General features: G+C 38.1%; 1 protein-coding gene across 2 annotated transcripts in view; it reads left to right on the top strand.

Annotated features, from left to right (window-relative positions):
• The first annotated feature begins 183 nt into the window (after positions 1-183).
• Positions 184-20,000, top strand: part of LOC143284627 (monocyte to macrophage differentiation factor 2-like) — a 25,391-nt gene continuing 5,574 nt past the window's right edge. Inside the window, exons 1-8 of one of the 2 annotated variants that reach the window (XM_076591497.1) lie at positions 184-280; positions 6,959-7,141; positions 8,511-8,592; positions 8,906-9,063; positions 11,987-12,061; positions 12,751-12,852; positions 14,296-14,365; positions 15,160-20,000. The exon at positions 15,160-20,000 is cut by the window's right edge and continues 5,574 nt beyond it. In XM_076591497.1, the coding sequence (XP_076447612.1) occupies positions 7,092-7,141; positions 8,511-8,592; positions 8,906-9,063; positions 11,987-12,061; positions 12,751-12,852; positions 14,296-14,365; positions 15,160-15,348 (726 nt within the window). In that variant the 5' untranslated portion in view covers positions 184-280; positions 6,959-7,091 and the 3' untranslated portion in view covers positions 15,349-20,000. Of the gene's footprint in view, positions 281-654; positions 785-6,958; positions 7,142-8,510; positions 8,593-8,905; positions 9,064-11,986; positions 12,062-12,750; positions 12,853-14,295; positions 14,366-15,159 lie in introns of those variants that run through there. The other variant, XM_076591503.1, reaches the window with a different exon arrangement.

Genomic DNA, 20,000 nt, shown 5'->3' with positions numbered 1-20,000 from the left:
CACACACACACACACACACACACACACACACACACACACACACACACACACACACACACACACACACACACACACACACACACACACACACACCACGTGCAGTGCGCGAATCATTCGAGGCTACTTTCGTTTCTCAACTTTAGTTTGTGTGCGTGATCTCCCTTTCAAATAATCTACTGGTGCCTCCGCAGACCAACCGAAAAACATCCCACTGCAATTTTCGTCCCAACGCCAAAATGAACTAGGCGTTTCTAAAACATGTGGTAACAGTATCTCCGCGGTGAGTGATTGCACTGTTAGATAACATTGACGCAATTTAGAGTTCTGGTCAGTTATTTAAGAGATCGTGATTTCGCGCAGTGATTGATTTGGGCCATCGATCCACGAGGTGTAACTGAGGTTTCTAGTGAAGGCGTCGAGGCTTTCTTTACCCATGACAACAATGCAGCTTTTTTCTTTCTTTCTGAAACTGAGAACGCTCCTTCATTGGGCCTTGTTTTGTTTTTAAAGGATTAAATGGAGCTGGAGATTTTTTCAAGTTCCGCTTTTTTTGCCGAAAATAACCCGCTTTCTCCAGAAAATATCATTTATCAGAAATGAAACGGCAGTGAAGATGATCACGTGACCAGCGCAAAACCATGCCACGAGTTTTATTTATTTATTTATTTATTTTAATGTAATGAAATCAATTAGTTGAAAACGATAAATCAACGCAGTGAGATTCCACTCATTGATCTGATTTGATCGTATATCTGTAGGATCCGAATTTGAATTGTTTTGTCCGGTGAGTTTCGGTTTCAATCATTCATTCTCATCACTGTTAACTGGACGTTATTTGTTTGTGTTTGCCAGTGCTTCACAGCTGTATGAAACAAAAGTAGTGCCTGTTCCTAATGTGCAATGAAACTGCAAGAGTTCTCTCCATTGACCTCAATATGCAGCATGATTCTTAATACAAACAGCAGGAAAAAGACCCAGCAAACACACTGATATATCTACACATAAAGAAACTTGTAATTTAATCTACTTGGAAAAACAGTCTCACAAATTACACAATTTTCATCTGAATAATCATAGATGTAGTAGGATATTACTGTTAGTTGTAGGATATTACTGTTAGTTAATATTAGTTTCAGTTTCTCAAGGAGGCATCACTGAATTTGGATAAATCCATACATATATGAATACACTAGACCACAGCTGCTAGTTTCTCTTCTTCTTCTTTGGCCCCCGGCCTCCAGAATAGCACTATTCTGTCTTACTCTTCTTCCTTGCCCTTTCAGCCTCCAAAATATTGCTGTCTTTGGTAGCCTTTTATTGTCCATTCCTAATTGGTGGCCATGGTATTTCAATCTTTTCTTTCTGGTGTCCATAATATTTCCATATTTTCATTCTGATGACATTGGACATGCATGGTTGTTGAGCAATGCCTTGAGTGTATACATATTTGTGTACCTATCCGAGTGGATTTCTTCTGCAGAATTTTGCCAGACGACAACCCCTGTGTTGCCATGGGTTCTTTTTCAGTGCACCAAATACATGCTGCACATAAGACCTCATTTTATGACCTCATCTAAATGTCAAGACTCTCAGTTTGATTTTCCAGTCAAACTTGGGAAAAAGGCAAGACAGGTTTTCAAACCCAGACCCTCACAAACACAGTGTTGGTAGACAGGCAGATATTGAGTAAGTATCTTAACCATTCTGCCACCTTTCTTCTCTTGGGATATTAACTCTGTCTGTCGAACAAATTGTGTCTGGTGTCTTTCAGTGCCTGAGAATCAGAATAACTATCTATTATCTCATTGACAGGCATTAAATTCATTATATGTAGGCCCTAATGTATGTATTTGTGTGTGTATAAGTATGCAAGTAGCATTCACATAGCAAGTGGGTCATGGGTCTGTCAAAATATCAAGAATGGGGATGTAAAAATGAAGTATCCTGTGATTCACAACACTGTTTCTAGACTCTTACATGTGACCTCACCATCTGTCTTTTGGGACTATAAGATCCACTCATTTAGAACTAAGAATTGGCTTTCAAAGGTATCCTTCATTTAATTTGGGGGGGGGGGGGGGGGGGGGGGGCAGCCATACAATGCTATCTGGGGTCAGGCACATGACTAACATAACTTGAAATATCAAATAAATTCATGTGTGTATGCCCACATGTATCACTGTATGTATGTTTGTTGTGTAAACTGTATCAGCGGGAGTAAATCTGGTTAGAACTCCAGTCAAAAGGATTATTTTCTTTTTAGTTTTCAAATAAAGACAAATATTGTTTGCTATAGTTTTTACTGAAAAAAATGATTGTGTTGTAAAACAGTCTCATCCTATATAGTATATTGAATGATTTTGATCACCATCTCAACTGTATGGGTGTGTGTCTGTGTGTGTAGCTGTGTGACCATTGCGCAGTGCTCAAATATGCAGTGTTGGTCTTTAACTAGTTTAAAGGTGATAAAAATAAAAGTTATTTCTTTATAAAAGCAAATAGATTACTGGTATGCTCCAAGTATACATTTAATTTGTTGAACACCTTCTTTACACTGGTTTTTCTCAGTTTCCATAATTTTTCACACATTTTTGTATTGTCAGAAGTTGTTCTTAATCTGTTATTTTCACAAGATTTCCATGTTTATTTTCTGTGGTTTATGATTTTTTTTTTAAACAATTAAAAACAACAACAACAGATGCCTGACCAATGAATAAACATGCTGGTCAAGTCTTGAGAGGCTACCCTAGATTTGTATGATTTTAACTTTTTTTTAAAGTGCAAAGTTTGCAGCAGCTGGTCAAATATATGTGTTTGGTGAATCTGTTTGCGTTGGATAGTTATATGCATAAATGATTTACCTACCAGGATACACTTGATAAGGCCAAGTCTGGTCTATAGGCATCATTCCAGAAACAGTCCCACTGGAGATTTCAGCATGTGTATGCACTGATGCAGCTCTGGATTCGTTGATAGTTTGGGTATGTTGAACAGTGTTATCTGTTCTGTTTTGTGGGGTCCTCATAGTCAGTTGAGTGACTGTATTGGTGTCAACGCTTACTTAAAGCACATAGTTATGATTGCCAGTTGTTGGGGTAAGTCACTTGAGATATATAGGGTTAGAAGTGATAACACTGTAATCAGTGAACAAAGGATTCAAAGAACTCAGTTGGTTGAGAGTTTAACTGGATGTGAATATTTTACTTGAAATTATACCCCATACCTGAAGATAAACTTCATTAAAAAGCCAACAGGATCACAAGTTCTTAGCATCACAAATTGATGACTGGCAGGTTGTTAGTTTGACCTCTATTAACCCTTGACTGTTGAACCTTGGTGAAATGAAATCAGTAGGGCATGGATTGAAGTGTAACTGTAAGAATTACTTCCTGTGTACTGTTGAGTGGTGTGACTGGTTTCACTGAACAAATGTGATCCAGTCCCATGTCCAAATACATAAGTTATGACTGACATCCTGGCCTGTCTCCTCATTGTATCACAGCTAGGAAACAGCCCTTTACTGATGATCATTCTCATGAGCAGCAGTCAAGAGAGTGTTTAGTAATGTGTGATTATTCAGTCCCAGTTAGCCCATGTTGAGAGTTGAGTGCTGTGGGCTCAGATGGAGAAGATAGAGGCCACACAGTGGGTTTCATGTGTATCTTTGGGAATATTGCTGACATTTTTTAACCAGGGTGATTTCTTATCTGGTGGAGGGGGAAGAGGGGTGGGAGTGAGTGGGGAGGTGAGGGGGGTTGGTGAGGGGAGGGGGGGATAGGGGTTGGGGGGGGGGGGGGGCTCAGACCCCAGCAGGGACCATAAGCAGACCCTGGACCCAGGCTGTATGCCATTCATTATAAGTACAAAAGTCTGTCATTCACATTCATTAGTGTTTATGTTTGTGTGTGTGCTCTTGTAAAGTTATGTACACACACACACACACACACACACACACACAGTGACACACACACACATGTATGTACACACACACACACACACACACACACACACACACACACACACACGTTAAATTTCATGATATCCTTTCCAAAAACTATATTTCAGATTCTATTTTGTGTTGATTCTTAATCAGTTCTTCACGCTAATGAACTTATAAAAGAAACAGTTAGGTATGAACTCATTATTGAAATTAACCATTTGATTCACAAACTCTTATTAAGAGGCTCTCACATAACCTTTTGCTGGATTCCTTCTCATTGTGGTTTTTACTATAATGAAAAAGTTGACATTTTGGCTAAAAAAAAAAAAAAAGGAGCTAGAAGCTCCACGAAGGAGTTTGATTTAAATATTTCGCTTTCACTACAGGAATGTTACACCATGGTAGAAAAGTTCAATGGTCAAAATTTCAGTTTGAAGAAAAACACACCGGTAACTTGGAGTTACATACGAACATACAGAAAATGTATGGTTTCATGGGAAAACATTACCATAATGATTTTCATAAGAGGCAAATCATTTCTCTAATCTGCAGATGGAAAATGAATTGTTTTAGGACAAAATATGTCAGTAATGTTTCTTGCATCTGTGGTGCTCACGTAACAGCCGATCATATACCACTTGCGATATGTTAAAGTCTCAAATCCCTGAACTGAAATCATCTTCAGTGTTGACGATCTTCAGCAGTCCATTGCTAATGTATGACTTTTTCAACTCTTTATTAAATAGTCCAGTTGGTTCGCTGTTACAGTTGTTAGTTTTTCATTAGAAGTATGTTATATTGTTATGATTTTTTTGTTTGTTTTTTAAACAAAACTTAAATCAATAATTTTCACACACACACACACACACTTTCACTTACTCGTATGCGTACACAGTATTCCCCCCCTCCCCCGCCCTCGTCCACCCCCGCCCTCCTTCCACTTGATTTTTTTCCTTCCCTCATCTAATATCACTCACAGTGAAAAGACTTTAAACTAAAGAACGAACGAACACACACACACACACACACACAGAGGTCTGCATGTATGAGTGTGTGTGTGTGTGTGTGTGTGTGTGTGTGTGTGTGTGTGTGTGCATACATGTGTGTGTGTGTGTGTACATAACTTTACAAAAGCACACACACAAACATAAACACTAATGAGTGTGAATGACAGACTTTTGTACTTATAATGAATGGCATACAGCCTGGGTCCAGGGTCTGCTTATGGTCCCTGCTGGAGACACACACACATGTCTGCATGTATGAGTGTGTGTGTGTGCGTGTGTGTGTGTGTGTGTGTGTTAGGAGGATGGGTAGGAGGAAAGGGGACTGTTTGTGACATGCTCAAAGAGCATGGGGACTGACAACTGGAAAAACCAGGCACAGAGAGTTCACAGAGTTATTACATGTGGTGTGCAAATGAGGTAATATGAGATGTGCATATCTATGTACATAAATAATGTTTAATGTATTTTTTGCACAATAATAGCATTCTAGTGTCTGGACATTGTTTATATCTAGACTGGGTTACACAGCATACTGTTGCAGGCAGTGTTAGCTTGTGTACAGTTTCATGTTTGTTTGCCTTGCCTTTGTTGCTCATTGCTGCAGCAGCTGAGTCTGAGAGTGGTCAGGAGTTCAGTGTCAGTATTTATGAAAGGTGTGTTTGCATGCAGACTACCGAGTACACTTCTCTCTGTTTTCCAAACTGTGAGACCAGTATTTTTTTCTTTTCTTCCTTGTTATCATTCATTTTTAGTGTTTTATTTATGAAAATGAAATTCACTCTGGAAGATTTGAGAGTTCACATTCTCACAGTGTTTGCTGGACAGACGGAGAATTGTCTGATCTCCCACTATCCAAAGTGAATGTGTTCACACCTGCCAGTGACTGAAATTCATTCATGTATGATTGCAGCCCGAAGATGAATGTATTTCGCATATTTATTATATATTTGTCATATCAAAGATTGCACAGTACTGTTGGAACTGCAGTAGATTATGAAAATATCTAAACAAACTTGAGTATGACTGTGAGTTTCTGCCCATGGTGTCTGGAAAACTGAGTGCAGTTGGCCAAATATTGTGGTGAATACTGTTCCATACATGTTAAAATACACATTGACCATCTGTGACTGCATATGGGAGTTGCAGAAGATGGCTGTTTGTTTAACTTAGGCAGTCAATGTTTATACTGTCAGCTCATTCAGTATTTTTTTCTCTTTTTCCTTTCTTGCCAGTTTCTTGGTTTCTTCACATATAAATATTCTTACATGTATCTTTTTCGCATTTCCACATAAAGATTGCTGATTTTCCAGGCCATTATGAACCATACATGTATTTTCAGCATGCATCCCATCCAGCACTACTGAAGAATAATGTTGTTTTCCTAAAGCACATGTAAAACAGGACAGTCAAGCTGTCAGATGCAGTCGTTTTTGAACTGTGAATATTGCGTCAGTAAGAGGAAACTGTTAGTAAGAGGAAACTGTGACAGCGCTATCAGTTTTGTGTGGTGATACTGATAGTGAGATACTAGCACACTGGCAGAGATCTTTCTCAGCAAACTTGTCAGGAAAAGATAACCATACTGAACGAAGGTTACCAGTAACAAGTGATAGCACAGTGTGGACATGACAGAGAATGATGAAGGCTACATATTTGTTTAGTTTTAGTTTCTTTTACTATTTTAAACTGTATTTATTCTCTTTTTGTTGTTGTTGTTGTTGTTGCTGTTGTTTATTCATATTTATTTCATTTGTATAATGTATATATCTTTATTTTATGTTAATGTTTTACACAAGTTTAGCATAGGCTCTCCAGGCCTGATCAGCATGTTGGGTTTATGCAAATATCAGGCATATGTTTTCTTGCTTCTTTTTTTCTTTTTCTTTTTCTGAAACAGGTGTGGTGTAGCATATATGGATCAGTCTACATGCTTTGACACCTCCATGAAATTGAAACTAGAAACATGTGTGATATTTGGACATGACAGAGCACAACTGCATTGCATTTGCAGAGCTGCATCAGTGGAGATGGCCAGGGCAATGACCAGCTGACCTGGATGACCAGAGCTCTGCGTTTGACTGGAAAGACACTGGTGACCGGCCAGTGTTTCATAAACAACTTATAGGCCAATAGCAGTGAGGACAATGGTGGTCAAACTGATACGCCGGATAGCTACCAACAGTGATCTTGGCCGGTAAGGACAGTGTGTGATTTCAGGTCAGAATTATGTACACATAATGTATTTCAGGTCAGACATATGCACACACATAATGTATTTCAGGTCAATAATGATTATGCGCACATAATCTCATGCATGTAAGTGTAACACCCCTCAAACATGTATACATTTGCTGACATGGGCATACATGTCATTCATGCATGCCTACATGGATGTATTCACATGCACAAAGGTAGAAGAACAAGTGCTTTGTTAATATGTGGCTGTGAAAGAGGGGTTTTCTTTATGTGGTTGTGTGCACATATATGTGTGTGTGAATGTAGCCAAAGGTGAATAATAATCTGGTATTTACCAGAGCCAGTATGTGAATGCACTAACTCTTAAAAAGAAAAAAAAAGAAGAGAACATATCCAGCATTGCAATATTTCCCACAGGGCTATCTGGCTTTCAGCAGAGGCTGAACAAAATGTGTCCTCTGCATGTTTCACACATGCTTGGTGGTCAAAGTTAAATAACAGTTTTGAGACAGATATATGCTGGTGTAGGCTTGCATGCAAGAAATTATTTTGTATGAGTGTGTGAGTGCATGTGTGTGTAAGTCTGTCTTTGTATGTGTGTGGTCACTGGTGTACGTTTACAAACAATCCATATTTCTGAACATGTATACCACTGGTCTACTCCCACAAACACACACATATCTACATGTGTTTTTGCTCATATGTGTGCACAAATATTCACATCCATACATAACTGCATCCATGCACACATTTAATATGCATCTGAGTGTAATGAAAAATATGGATGCACATATATACAAACACAGGTGTGTACATTTAGTTATAGATTATATGAAACGTATTTCATACACATGTGGGCACACTTACACATACACATTGATTCAATTTAACCATATATGGCACTGAAAAAAAAAATCTAGTTTAAAATTTGTTTTGATTAAATAAAAAGATATACCAGCCTCCAAGGGGAAGTGGTTAGTGTTGTGGACTGATGACTGGGAAGATGCAGGTTTGTGCCCCATCAGAAGTGGGGGGTGGGGGATTGGCATGTGGCCAGATCCTGCCCAGAGTTGAGTGTGCTATGGGAAGACTGGGACCACACAGTCGAGGGTCATCCACTTCACAGACGCATCTTTGGGAATTTCCTGACTCAATTAACACTGCAGGAGTCTGAATTTCTCAGTGTGGCTGACACCAGGACATTTCAACCTTTTCAGTTAGTCCCAAACCTAAGTGGAACCCTATTGGAGTATTTTCATCACCCTTTTCATCATTCACCATCACTGAAAAATAGAAAACAAAAATGTCGCAAATTTGGGGGGCACAAATAAACGAAAAGTATGATTGGATGAGAATTTTTGTTTCAGGCTGAAGAATGAAAGAGCCAAGGCTGGGGAGGCCTACCAGCCAACAGATGTGGAGCACATTGCCAATGTCGTCACACATGGGGTACGTACCATTACTTTCTTCCACAGCATGCACGCATGTGTGGGTGTACGCAAGGTTGTTGAACGTGGCCCATTTCTATTATTTTTGTATTTCTGTCATTTTACCTTCTATGTTTGCTTTTTATTTCTTTATTTTGTTTTATTGTTTTATTTCATTTAATGTTAATTTTTTACACAAACCTTGGGTAGGCACTCAAGGATTGGGTTTTTGCATAGGTCAGGCATATGCTTTAATTCTGGGGCTTCCAAAAAGAAAGAAAAAGTATTATATCTTGTGATTTGAATTTAAATTGTTTTCCTCGCTGGTTTTCCAGGCCTGGGTGTTGCCCAGCCTGGCAGGTCTGGTGTTCATGGTGCAGCTGGCCACGTCGGACCTCCACCTGACTGCCGCCATCATCTATGGCCTGGCCCTGACCACCCTCTTTTCTGTCTCCACTGCCTTCCACTTCATCTCTTGGACCGGCAGGTTCAAGTAGGCTGCTTACTTCAGTTGATGATGATGATGATGATATGGATAATTATATAGTGCCTATTCTCACTCGTAAACCAAGCTCTAAGCGCTTTACAAACACGGAGTCATTTGCACAAATAGGCTGCCTACCTGGCTAGAGCCAACTGACGGCTGCCATTGGGTGCTCATCATTTGTTTCCTGTGTCATTCAGTCAGATTTCAAGCGCACACACATACACACTCAGACAGACATGTAACAGTTTGGGGGGGGGGTTTCCCACATATTTTCCCATAAATGTTTACAGTATAACAGACAGACATATATACATTTCTAGTGATGGTTAGTAGCATAAACATGACAGGAAAAAAAAAAAATAAATAACATGTTTATATCAAAATTTAAAAAATCTGGATTGAAAAAACAAACAAACCCAGCAACAACAACAGATAGCACTGAAAAAAAAAAGACAAACTGGTGGGAAGAGTACATACATTTTTAATGATTGGATAAAAAAAAAAAAAAAGAATACATACAGACAGGCACACGCATGTGATTATGTAAACACAGGATGCTAATTCAGAAAGCCTGTTATTTTGTGGGTTGCCATTTGCAATGTAGTAAAATATGTATGCTTTTGCACTGAGTTGTAAGATACAGAGTATATCTAAATCAGTATAATAATTGTATGATATGTGATGACATATTTTCTTTACTTATCGGGTAAATATGTATCGATAAACAGGGCATGATATTGAAACTATCTTGTAATAAAATCATAATGATTATAAAAAAGATTTCTCCAGTCCTATTATGGCCTTAGTGGTTGTGGGGCTTTTTAGCATCATGATGTTTTCCCCCTTTTTTTTTTTTCTTTTTCTTTCTTTCTTTCTTTTTTTTCCCCCCTTGCTGCTGGTACTGTAGTATCAGTGAAAGGATTTTAAGTTGTGTTGTCTGTGAGTGTAAGATGATTTACTTCCATGAGGGCTAGATGATTTACTTAGAGCATGAGTGTTAGGTGATTTACTTAGAACTATGAGCATTAGGTAATTTACTCCTGTGAGATTACTTCTGTAATTGTTTAATAATTTTCTTCTGTGAGTGTTAGATACTTTACTCATTGGTAGTATTTGCTCACCATCATGTTACTAGCCTGTTTCACTTTTGTAACCAAGGTAACAGAATCTTTACAACAACACACAAAAAAAGAAAGTTCAATACAACTAGTATAATAAGGCTTAATTTCAGCTCAGTTCCTGTGACCAAGATCTGCAGTATTGATAATAGATAATAATGATAATAATGGATATTTTTTAGCACACTATCCAGAAATCTGCTCTAGGTGCTGTACAGAACACTTTTGTTTGCATAACACATTTGTTTGCATAACACATTACGTCAGTGTTACATACACACACCAAAATGTGACTTACAAACAAATGAGCGAGCTGACAGACTTGCTGGTAACGCAACAACAACGAGCGGCCTCCATCTAGGAAAATCGGAAATCCTCAGAAAAGTCAAAGAATATCAAAAAGAACAGGTACAAGGCCATCACACCATTGATCGCCTCAAAGAAATAAAGGCAGAGAGAGGGAGCGGCCGTAAGTCTAGCATGAAAGGTAGAGCACGATGCTTTACAAATCAAACAAATATCGGCATCATTTCCAAACCAACATTGCGCAAATTTCTTCAAAACGGAACACAGTCTCTGTGGGCTTTTCCAAATACAATAGACAGAGCAACACACTAGACGCCACATTCTTGGCATCAGAGATCTTTTCCCATCCCTCTTGCGGCCAATCAGTGGCAGCCTCTGTGCATGTGTCTGTTTGTGTGTATGTGTGGGTCTGTGTGCTTGTGTACGTTTGTGCATGCGCGAGGGTGTAAGTGTACACAAGTGTCAGGAGAGTTCTGTGCACCTGCGTATGTGTGTGTGGGGGAGGGGGCAGGGGAGTGGGGTGGGGGGGGGGGGAGGATGAGGTATGTGTGTGTATGCATGCCTACACTGTGGGAGCAATGGAATATTGGAACGTGCGGATGTGCATATATATATCTTTGTATATATGTGTGGGGGGTTGGGGGTGGGGGATATGGGCGTTTGTGTGTGTGCTCGTACAAGTAAGTGTGCCTCTGTGTGTGTGTGTGTGCCATGGAAGCTGCGATACGTAGCCTAGAAATGAGTGTGTGGAGGGGGAACAGGGGGTGCCGGGTAATGTGTGTGTGTTGGGGCTCATGTACGTTTATGTGTATTTGACTGTGCTTTCATATCTGTGAAACTGCATGTTTGGTGCATATCTGTTATGCATATGTGTGTGTATGTGTGAATGTGTGTCTGCATTTGTACATTTATTTGCTTATCATCATTGTTGTCTTTTTTATTTATTTATCTTATTTATTTATTTATTTCATTTATTTAGTTAGTTATTTTTTAAATTATATTATTATTATTATTAGTTAGTTAGTTGTTTAGCTAGTTATTTAATTATTTATTTTATTTTATTTTGTATGCTTATAGTTGACTTCATCAAGTTTTTGCGCCTTATACATATTATTATTAGTAGTAGTAGTTCTTTTTTTTTCTCAAGGCCTGACTAAGCGCGTTGGGTTACGCTGCTAGTCAGGCATCTGCTTGGCAGATGTGGTGTAGTGTATATGGATTTGTCAACGCAGTGACGCCTCCTTGAGCTACTGAAACTGAAACTAACTAAACACACACACACACACACACACACACACACACACACACACACGCACGCACATACACAGAGAGAGAGAGAGAGGAAGGATGTTGACAAAACCTTTTGACAGGCCATCATGAATTCAGTCTTATCATCATTTAGTTGCTGCTCTTTGAGAGTCATCCAGTCCTTTAGGTCAGCAATGCACTCCTGTGTTTGATAAAAGATATACTCAGTTTTGTTTTGTTTTTGTGTATTGCTGCAGAGCATGGAAGACCTTTTTCCATATAGGAGATCGAGCAGTCATTTACATCTTTATAGCATCATCGTATACGCCATGGTGAGTACTTGTTTAATGATAATTGTGAAGAGGTGTCTGTCCTGAAGTGTCGTGTTTTTTGCCCCTTAGGAAAGGGATGTGTTTCTGTTTTGGCCAATGTGTGTGTGTGTGTGTGTATGTGTGTGTGTGCACAAGTTAAGGAAATGCGGTTTTATGAATGGCTTATACATTTTCCTTTTTCTGTTGTTTTGCAGACATACCATAACACATGTTCAGAAACAGGGTTGGAAAACATTCAAATCCAATTTCAGCGGTTAGACATTGTCACCAGAATTATTACATGAATGTGAAATTATAATGAATGAATAGTGTCTTCATTCTCCTTCCAGAAACACAGAGGTTTTGCATACTTTATGTCAGTGGTTTGCAAGCAAAAATCATAGTGTTATTTTCCATGGCCATAAATCCTTTGACAGCTGGTTGTCACTGAGCATAATTAAGGTGTGGCATTTGGTGTGGGTAAAACGATTATACTGGAACTGACAGAACATTGGATCACACACATATTCGTTTATAAAAGAAAAAAAATATATATTGGGGTGAAATGGTAACTTAACCTGAATCCAGATTTTAACATGGATGTGCCTGTTTGATGACGTAGTGGTTGCTGTGAAGAGAAAGCTGATACCAGTGTTTTTTGTTGTTGTCGTTTTTTTTTTTTGTTTTTTTTTTATTCTTTTTTTTTTCAGGCTGTTGCTGAAAGAGTTCCACTCGTGGAGTGAGGAGGTGCTGTTTATTGTATGGTTCATGGCAGTAGGGGGCATTCTGTACCAGTACATCTTCCATGAGCAGTGAGTGTACCTGTGAAAGATAATGCCTCACAGGATAATCATGATGATGATAGTACATTTATGCAGCAGCTTTCAAAACCTCTCAAAGCCCTTTACAATAACACATCAGTCAGACACAAAGCACACAAGAACACAGACACAGACACACACACGCACACACACACACACACACACACACACACACACACACACACACACTTCGTTACAGCCAACTTTTGAATTGCTGTTACATTGTCCAACCGGAGTGTTTTCTGTAATAGGCCAACATACATGCATTCGCACACACACACAAACACACACAGACACACACACAGGCACACACAGACACATACACACACACACACACACACACACACACAAAGACACACACGCACATGCACATGCACAGATATACATGGATGCACACAAAGATGGACATTTGTTCACACATGTAAAAATTGATGTGGATCTGATGGGAGGGATTTCAGTGTGTCTCACATGTTTGTCTTAATCAGGATTGGTTTTAGAGAACCATTTGCTGTCCATGTATATGTCAGGATTGGAAATTTGGTGGTTGACTGATTCATTGATTGATGAACAGTCATTGTTAGTTATTAATCAGCAGGTGTTATTTACATATTTTCATATATTGGTATAAGTACCACTGTTATTATTATCATGACAGTCGACAGAAATGCAAATAGGGGCTTGTGACACCCTTTAAGTTGTAATTGAAGTCTTTTGCATGTCCTGATCTTGAATGGAAAAATGATTTATAATCGATATGATATGCTTGACCATTTTTAGATTTTAAAATGCAGTATTTTTTTTATGCTGATGTAGTTCATATTCAATTACCTACAGAGAGACAGTGTTGTCTTGTTTCTGAGTAAGCATTCTTTAACTGTTCTGTAACTGGGGATCCTGTCTTGGTTTGGTTGCTGAAATTCCACAGTGAAAAGGCACAGTTGCCGTAGCAGTTCTGTACCCACCTTTGAATGCACGCACATTTATACATATAGTGACACAACTATATACGCACAGATGCACATAAAGGCACACAGACACACAACTGTATGTTTGATGCATGTGTGAATGAAGATACAGAAAAACACATGCATGCACCTGCATGCCCGCACACACACACACACACACGCACACACACATGCACACACACACACACACACACACGTATGAATGCACATATTTTCTTATGGTTTATTGCCAGCATGTCACTATCACTTATTTTATTACATTCATACAATAGAAAATAACAGTATCATAATTTCAGGGGAAAACATTTTAGTTGTGTTGTTTTTTTTATAGTCTTTTTCTACATCAATTTAGTCTGTGTTTGGTGGGTTTTTAGTTATTGTCTTTTAAGTCTTTTTCCACATTAATGTATTCTGTATTTGGTGGGGTTTTTTGTTGTTGTTGTTTTTTGAATATGATTTTATTTTTCAGGTACAAGTGGTTGGAAGTATTGCTGTACATGGTGATTGGCTTTTGTCCTGCTGTGGTCGTACTGGACATGGTAATGTCATTGTGTGTCAAAAGGACTGTGTGTTGTATCATGTCTGAAGCTCTGTTGTATAGAAAATAGTGCAGTAATAGAATCACAATGTTTATACACTTATGTTCACCCATAAGTGCAGTAATAGAATCACAATATTTATACACTTATGTTCACCCATACTGTTGTATCATGAGGAGTAAAGATGATGAATATGAAACAAAGTCAAAATATGCAGCTGAAAAAAGAATGCTGTATATAACATAGTGTGACAATAGAAGTACAATATTTACACACTTATCTACACCCATACTGTTTTATTATGAGGAGTTAAGATGATGAGTATGAAACAAAGTCAAAATATATAGCTGAAAAAAGAATATTTGTTTATCTGTTAAACAATTCTTTGTTCAAATTCAGTTTACGATTTAATACATATTGAATATTTCTTGGATAATGAACAACTTAAGCCAGGTGTCTCATATTACTTATATAGAACCAAGCTTGAAATGTATGCATCAAGTGTTGAAATGTTTGTAAATGAGTATACATTTGTAAGGAAATCAGTTCTTTTTACACATGTAAATGATTTTGCAAGGGAAGTAATTGCAAACACCATAAAAATATACATTTGTTTTGGAACCAGCACTGTGAGATTCAGTTTCATTAAAGCCACATAACTGTGTGTACTCTACATCTTTTCACCAGTTCAATTGTTGATGCATGTTAAGAACACAATAGTTACAGATGTGGTTTTGTAAATACAGCATCAAGCGTTTAGTGTTTCATGGATGGAAGTGATGCTGTCATTGCAGAAAGAATCAGCTGGTGTGTTCGAACTGTTACTGGGTGGCTTCACCTACGCTCTGGGGGCAGTGTTTTTCAAGAGCGATGGGATCATTCCCTTTGCCCACGCCATCTGGCACTGCTTTGTCTTTGTCGGGGCCCTCTTCCACTACTATGCGGTCTGCGTCCACCTCCTGTGGCCCTCCCAGCTGTTATGATGCGGAGTGTGCAGGGTTGGGTTGGGGTCAGGGGCAGGAGGATGAGGTTGGCAGTTGTTACAGCTCTGTAGTGTGCTGACACTGGGGCAGCTTTAGGTCTGAAAGGCCCTCTGATGCTCTGTGTCCACCTATGCCATTCTCTCTCTCTCTCTCTCTCTCTCGATCTTACTTTTATCTGTTATGTGTCCATTTCTTACTCTTTTTCTCTCTCTCTTCCAAACAAATGCACACACAATCTAACATACAATGCCATACATGATGTATGATTCATATACCCATATGTGTGTGTGTGTGTGTGTGTGCGTGCATGCATGTACACATCCATATTCGTGTCAGTTGTGCTTGTATGAATATATGCAATCATGTATCTTAAGTGTATATGTATGTATGTAATCCATTAAGGTTCCATGTATAAGCTATGTGGCTGTAAGTAGGTATGGAACTCTAGGGATGCTTAGATTTTATCTGCTTAGCAGGTGTAGACAATCAAAGCCAGCTGCATAAAAAAGTTAAATGTTACAATTTAACTCTTGTGGATGAATCACCAACAGGTGTTTAGTCTTTTTTTTACTTGGCGTTCTACATATATATGTGCCAGATGTCCATGTTTTTCTGCAATGTTTGCATTAAGAAAACAAAGTGTATGCGGATGTCCAAAATGAATAACGGGTGTTCAGAGAAATGGCTACTTTTCTGCTCTGGTTTTGTTTGCTTAAAATGTGTTGAGAAGCAGAGAGATAGTTTCAGTTGCAAGAAGGTATCAAAGTATATGGACTGATCCCCAGTGCTTCACCACATCTGCCTAACTAACAAACAAAGAAAGAAAAAAAAGCAAAAAAAAAAAAAAAACAACCAAAAAAACAAAAACAAAAAACAACAGCAACAACAACAAAATAGATGCCTGATCCTTGCTTAATCCCAACATGCTCATCAGGCCTTGATGATTGTGATAATGATGATTAGGATGAAAAAAAAAGAATAAAAATAAAAAGATAAATAAAAGATAAAAAAAAAAAAAAAAAAAAAAAAAAAAAACGAACAAGAGAATAAATAAAGTAAGATAAATGATGATTTAAAGAAATCGCAATCAAATAAACTAACAACAACAAAAAAATCAAAATAAAGAAATAGAAATATAAAAACCCCGCATACAACAGAGAGAGAATGAGAATCAGATTGTTGTGAATGTGATAAGCTGGAAAAACAAAGTCTTTCATCCTTCCCTAAGTTTAAGTGGGGTTTTTTTGTTTTTTTTTTTATTTCCCTGTGAAAGAGTTACATCGTTTAGGTTGTTTTTTTTCCTTTTGTAGTTCTTGTCTTTTTTGAGACTTTTACCATAATTATAGCGTGTTCAGGAAAAGTGTGTGTAAACTTTTTCAACCACTTTTAGAAGATGTAAAACAAGAAAAGAGATGTTTTTTTGTATCAAAAGCGTTACCCTGATGTCTTGCTTTTAACTGATAACATCATATTGTATTGTCTTGATATTAGTTTTTGTCAGCAAATGACGCATCTCACTTTTTCTACCTGTTTTTCTTTTCTCTGATCCCCATATTTGGGGATCCAGATAAGGCAGGGCTTTAAAAATCTGACACTCAATGAATCATTTTCATAACAAAGTAAAAAAAAAATTTCTTCCTGTTTCCTGTTTATTGTTGGACCTCCTCTGAATTTGGATCAAGCTTAAAGGTTTAAATCCTTGTATGCAGGTGTTGTTGTTTTTTTTATATAATATCATGGTCACATAAATGATGGGAGACTCAAGTGAAGGTAGAGTCTTAATCTCTCTCTTTCTCTTCTCTCCCTCTCTCTCTGTCTCTGTACTAATATAATTGTTTTGTTCTATGCTTTGCTTTGACAAGTAATGTCACTGGCACAGTGTCACTGCAAACATGCCAAACTGCACAGTCTGACTTTCACAAGAGTAGATCCACAATTTCAGTGAAGTGCTGGGTAGTTGTACAATACTTAGTACATAGAACTGATTATTGCTTTCATTTGTTTGCATAAACACAGTTGTGGAGGGTATGGGAAGCTCACCCAATACAAGTGATCCAAAGAGACATGTGCTTCTTGATTAGACAGTCAAGTGGTCTTTTACTTCAGCCAAAGTCTTGAGGTCTTTTTAGCAGGAAAACTGCTAATTGGTTGCTATGGAGTAGGGCACATTTGGTGCTTCTATATTTAAGCTGAGTGCCTTTATTACCTCTAGCTGCAGCAGGTCATGGTAGCTGTTTATTGACCATTTTGATATTTACTTGTGACCGGTAGATCATCAACAGTATTTGGAACATTGTGGCTGTCAGATTTGTCAGTCCAGTGTTTGGGCATCGTGCTAATGGTTGCTGACGTCCAGGAACAAGGAATTTTGTTGTTGTTGTTGTTATTGTTTTGCAGTGTTTGAAGGTAGACTGCAGTATTTTCAGATAGAAAGTATTTGTGAGTATGATGAAAGTGAATTTTGCTTGAGAGTGTATTTTTTACATTTTGCTCAAGATGTGATTAAATGTGCATGTGAGTTGTGTATGTATGTATGTGCTATAATGTGCATGCATTTGAAAGTGAGTTTCATTGCATGTGTATTTTTGTCATTGTGAACAAATGTGTTTGTATATTGTATTTTGAAAGATATCTTTATATACATCTACTTACATGTAATCAACAGGAATTGGCTGTTTTAATGGTCACTTCCAAACTAGAATAATTTGTAATGTTAAATATGGTGGCCATTTATTGCTGATGTTAAACAGGTTTAAATCAGCCAAAAGAATAATGGAAATTCCAGGCAAGAAATCATGATACTTGTGTTATAATGAATGGCCCTGTAGCCATTACGGATTGACACAAAATCATGGAAGTGAATAGGGATCAAACTGAGGTTACCATGAGAGCACCACATGAAAAACTGCAGAATCTAATGTTGAATGAGGATTTGGATAACTGTGATGTTGCTGTGGAGGCCCATTTACATGATTGGGCAGTATTCTATGCTTCTGCAACCAGGCCCGAGAGAAACAGACACCAGAGGTGTTGGTCATGAAATTTGAGCAACATTCCCAGTCTTCCCACTAGAGCCTATTGCACATTTGAGCAGTGTGCAGGAGACAGCTGAAAAAACCTGCCTCTGCTGGGGATCAAACCTGCATCCTCACAGTCAGCCTGCAACACTAACCACTTCGCCAGGGTGGCTGGTTTTTAATTTTGTTATCGTTATATAGGGAGTTTATTGACTGGCTGTTCCTTTTAATGATCAAGTTTGATTGCATATAATTGTGTAACCATGATTCACGTGTGGAAATCCAGCACTAATCCAAAAATATCTAACCTGTTGTTGGGTTGAAAGGGAAAAAAATGAAAGGAAAGGATGATGATAAAGGTTACAACCATTTTTCTTGCATTCTTTGTAAATACACAAAACTTCCTACTGACTACTCACATGTGTGAGCCATACTGAAATAATTATCTTATTGTCTGAATATCCATGACATCATCTTTCTTTCTTGTGTGGGGTTTTGTTTCTTGGCCATCTATTGCCTCCCAACCCACATGTTGAGCATGCTTGTGATACTCTGTTACATGTATCCCTGATGTCAGATCCATTTCCAGCCTGTCAAATGAGTAAAGGAGGCACTGTGACAGAGTCGGTTGGGCATCGGGACATCTGATCAAGAGTACATCAGTGATCAAGGTTTGAGGACATGTTTCTGCTTGGTGGAGTCCTTGGGAGGCGCACTTCACTCTGATTTTCCTCACTCCACCTTGGTGTGAATGGGTACCTGACTTCAGTTGTAGAAGATTGAAAAATGGCGGAAGAAGAGGATGGGGCCCTGCCTTCTTATGCCAATCCCTAGACACAGTGTATATGAATTCACTGCCTCAATAGCTATAAAAGGCTTTGTGATCTTTAACCTTTTTAACATTTAACTTGCCAAAGGTACAATGTAGATTGCAGTGTTAGATTTAGTGAAAAGTTGGGGACTATACCAGCATGAGTATAGATACTGTTACCTATGCTTGGTGTTTGGCATTTTCGGTGTGAAAATCTTTCCCAAGTATTCCTTGAAACTGGCCTGTTTGTGCGCATTGTTAGTGTCGATTGATGCATGATTCGCTTTTCTTTCTGTATTGCTCATGTATGTGTTGTCTGTGATATAAACCTTTTTTTTTTTTCATATATAGATACAAGACACTTTTTTCTTATGCATACTTCTTATTTACATACTTTTCTGTGTTTATCACATATTTGGTTTATTCACCTTTTTTTTAATAGAAAATGTGACAGTCAACACAAGTGGTTGAAGGTGTGACTTATATTATGTCCCTGTGGAATGCCTGTATCTGTTGCCAACCATTTCATTTGCATTGTAACCACTTTGGTATTTTGTTGAAAAGTAAGAACATTGTTATTTGGGGGTGCGGTGGGGGTGTGTGGGGGGAAGGTGGGGTTATTGACTGTGTACAAAAAAAATGAAAGCTTATATTGAAAAATCCCACAGAAAAAAATTGAAATAAACATTGAATTTGTCAGAGCTGATACTTAAAATCCTTTGAAATAAAACCAACTTAATTTCTCATGACAATGTTTCAATGGATTATTGGTTCCCATTTTGAATCATATATATTGGAAGTTAACATGTGCTTTTTTGTATTGC

This window comes from Babylonia areolata, chromosome 1, assembly GCF_041734735.1.
Source record: "Babylonia areolata isolate BAREFJ2019XMU chromosome 1, ASM4173473v1, whole genome shotgun sequence".
Classification (NCBI taxonomy): Eukaryota; Metazoa; Mollusca; class Gastropoda; order Neogastropoda; family Buccinidae; genus Babylonia; species Babylonia areolata.
This window is presented reverse-complemented; position numbering and strand designations above follow the sequence as displayed.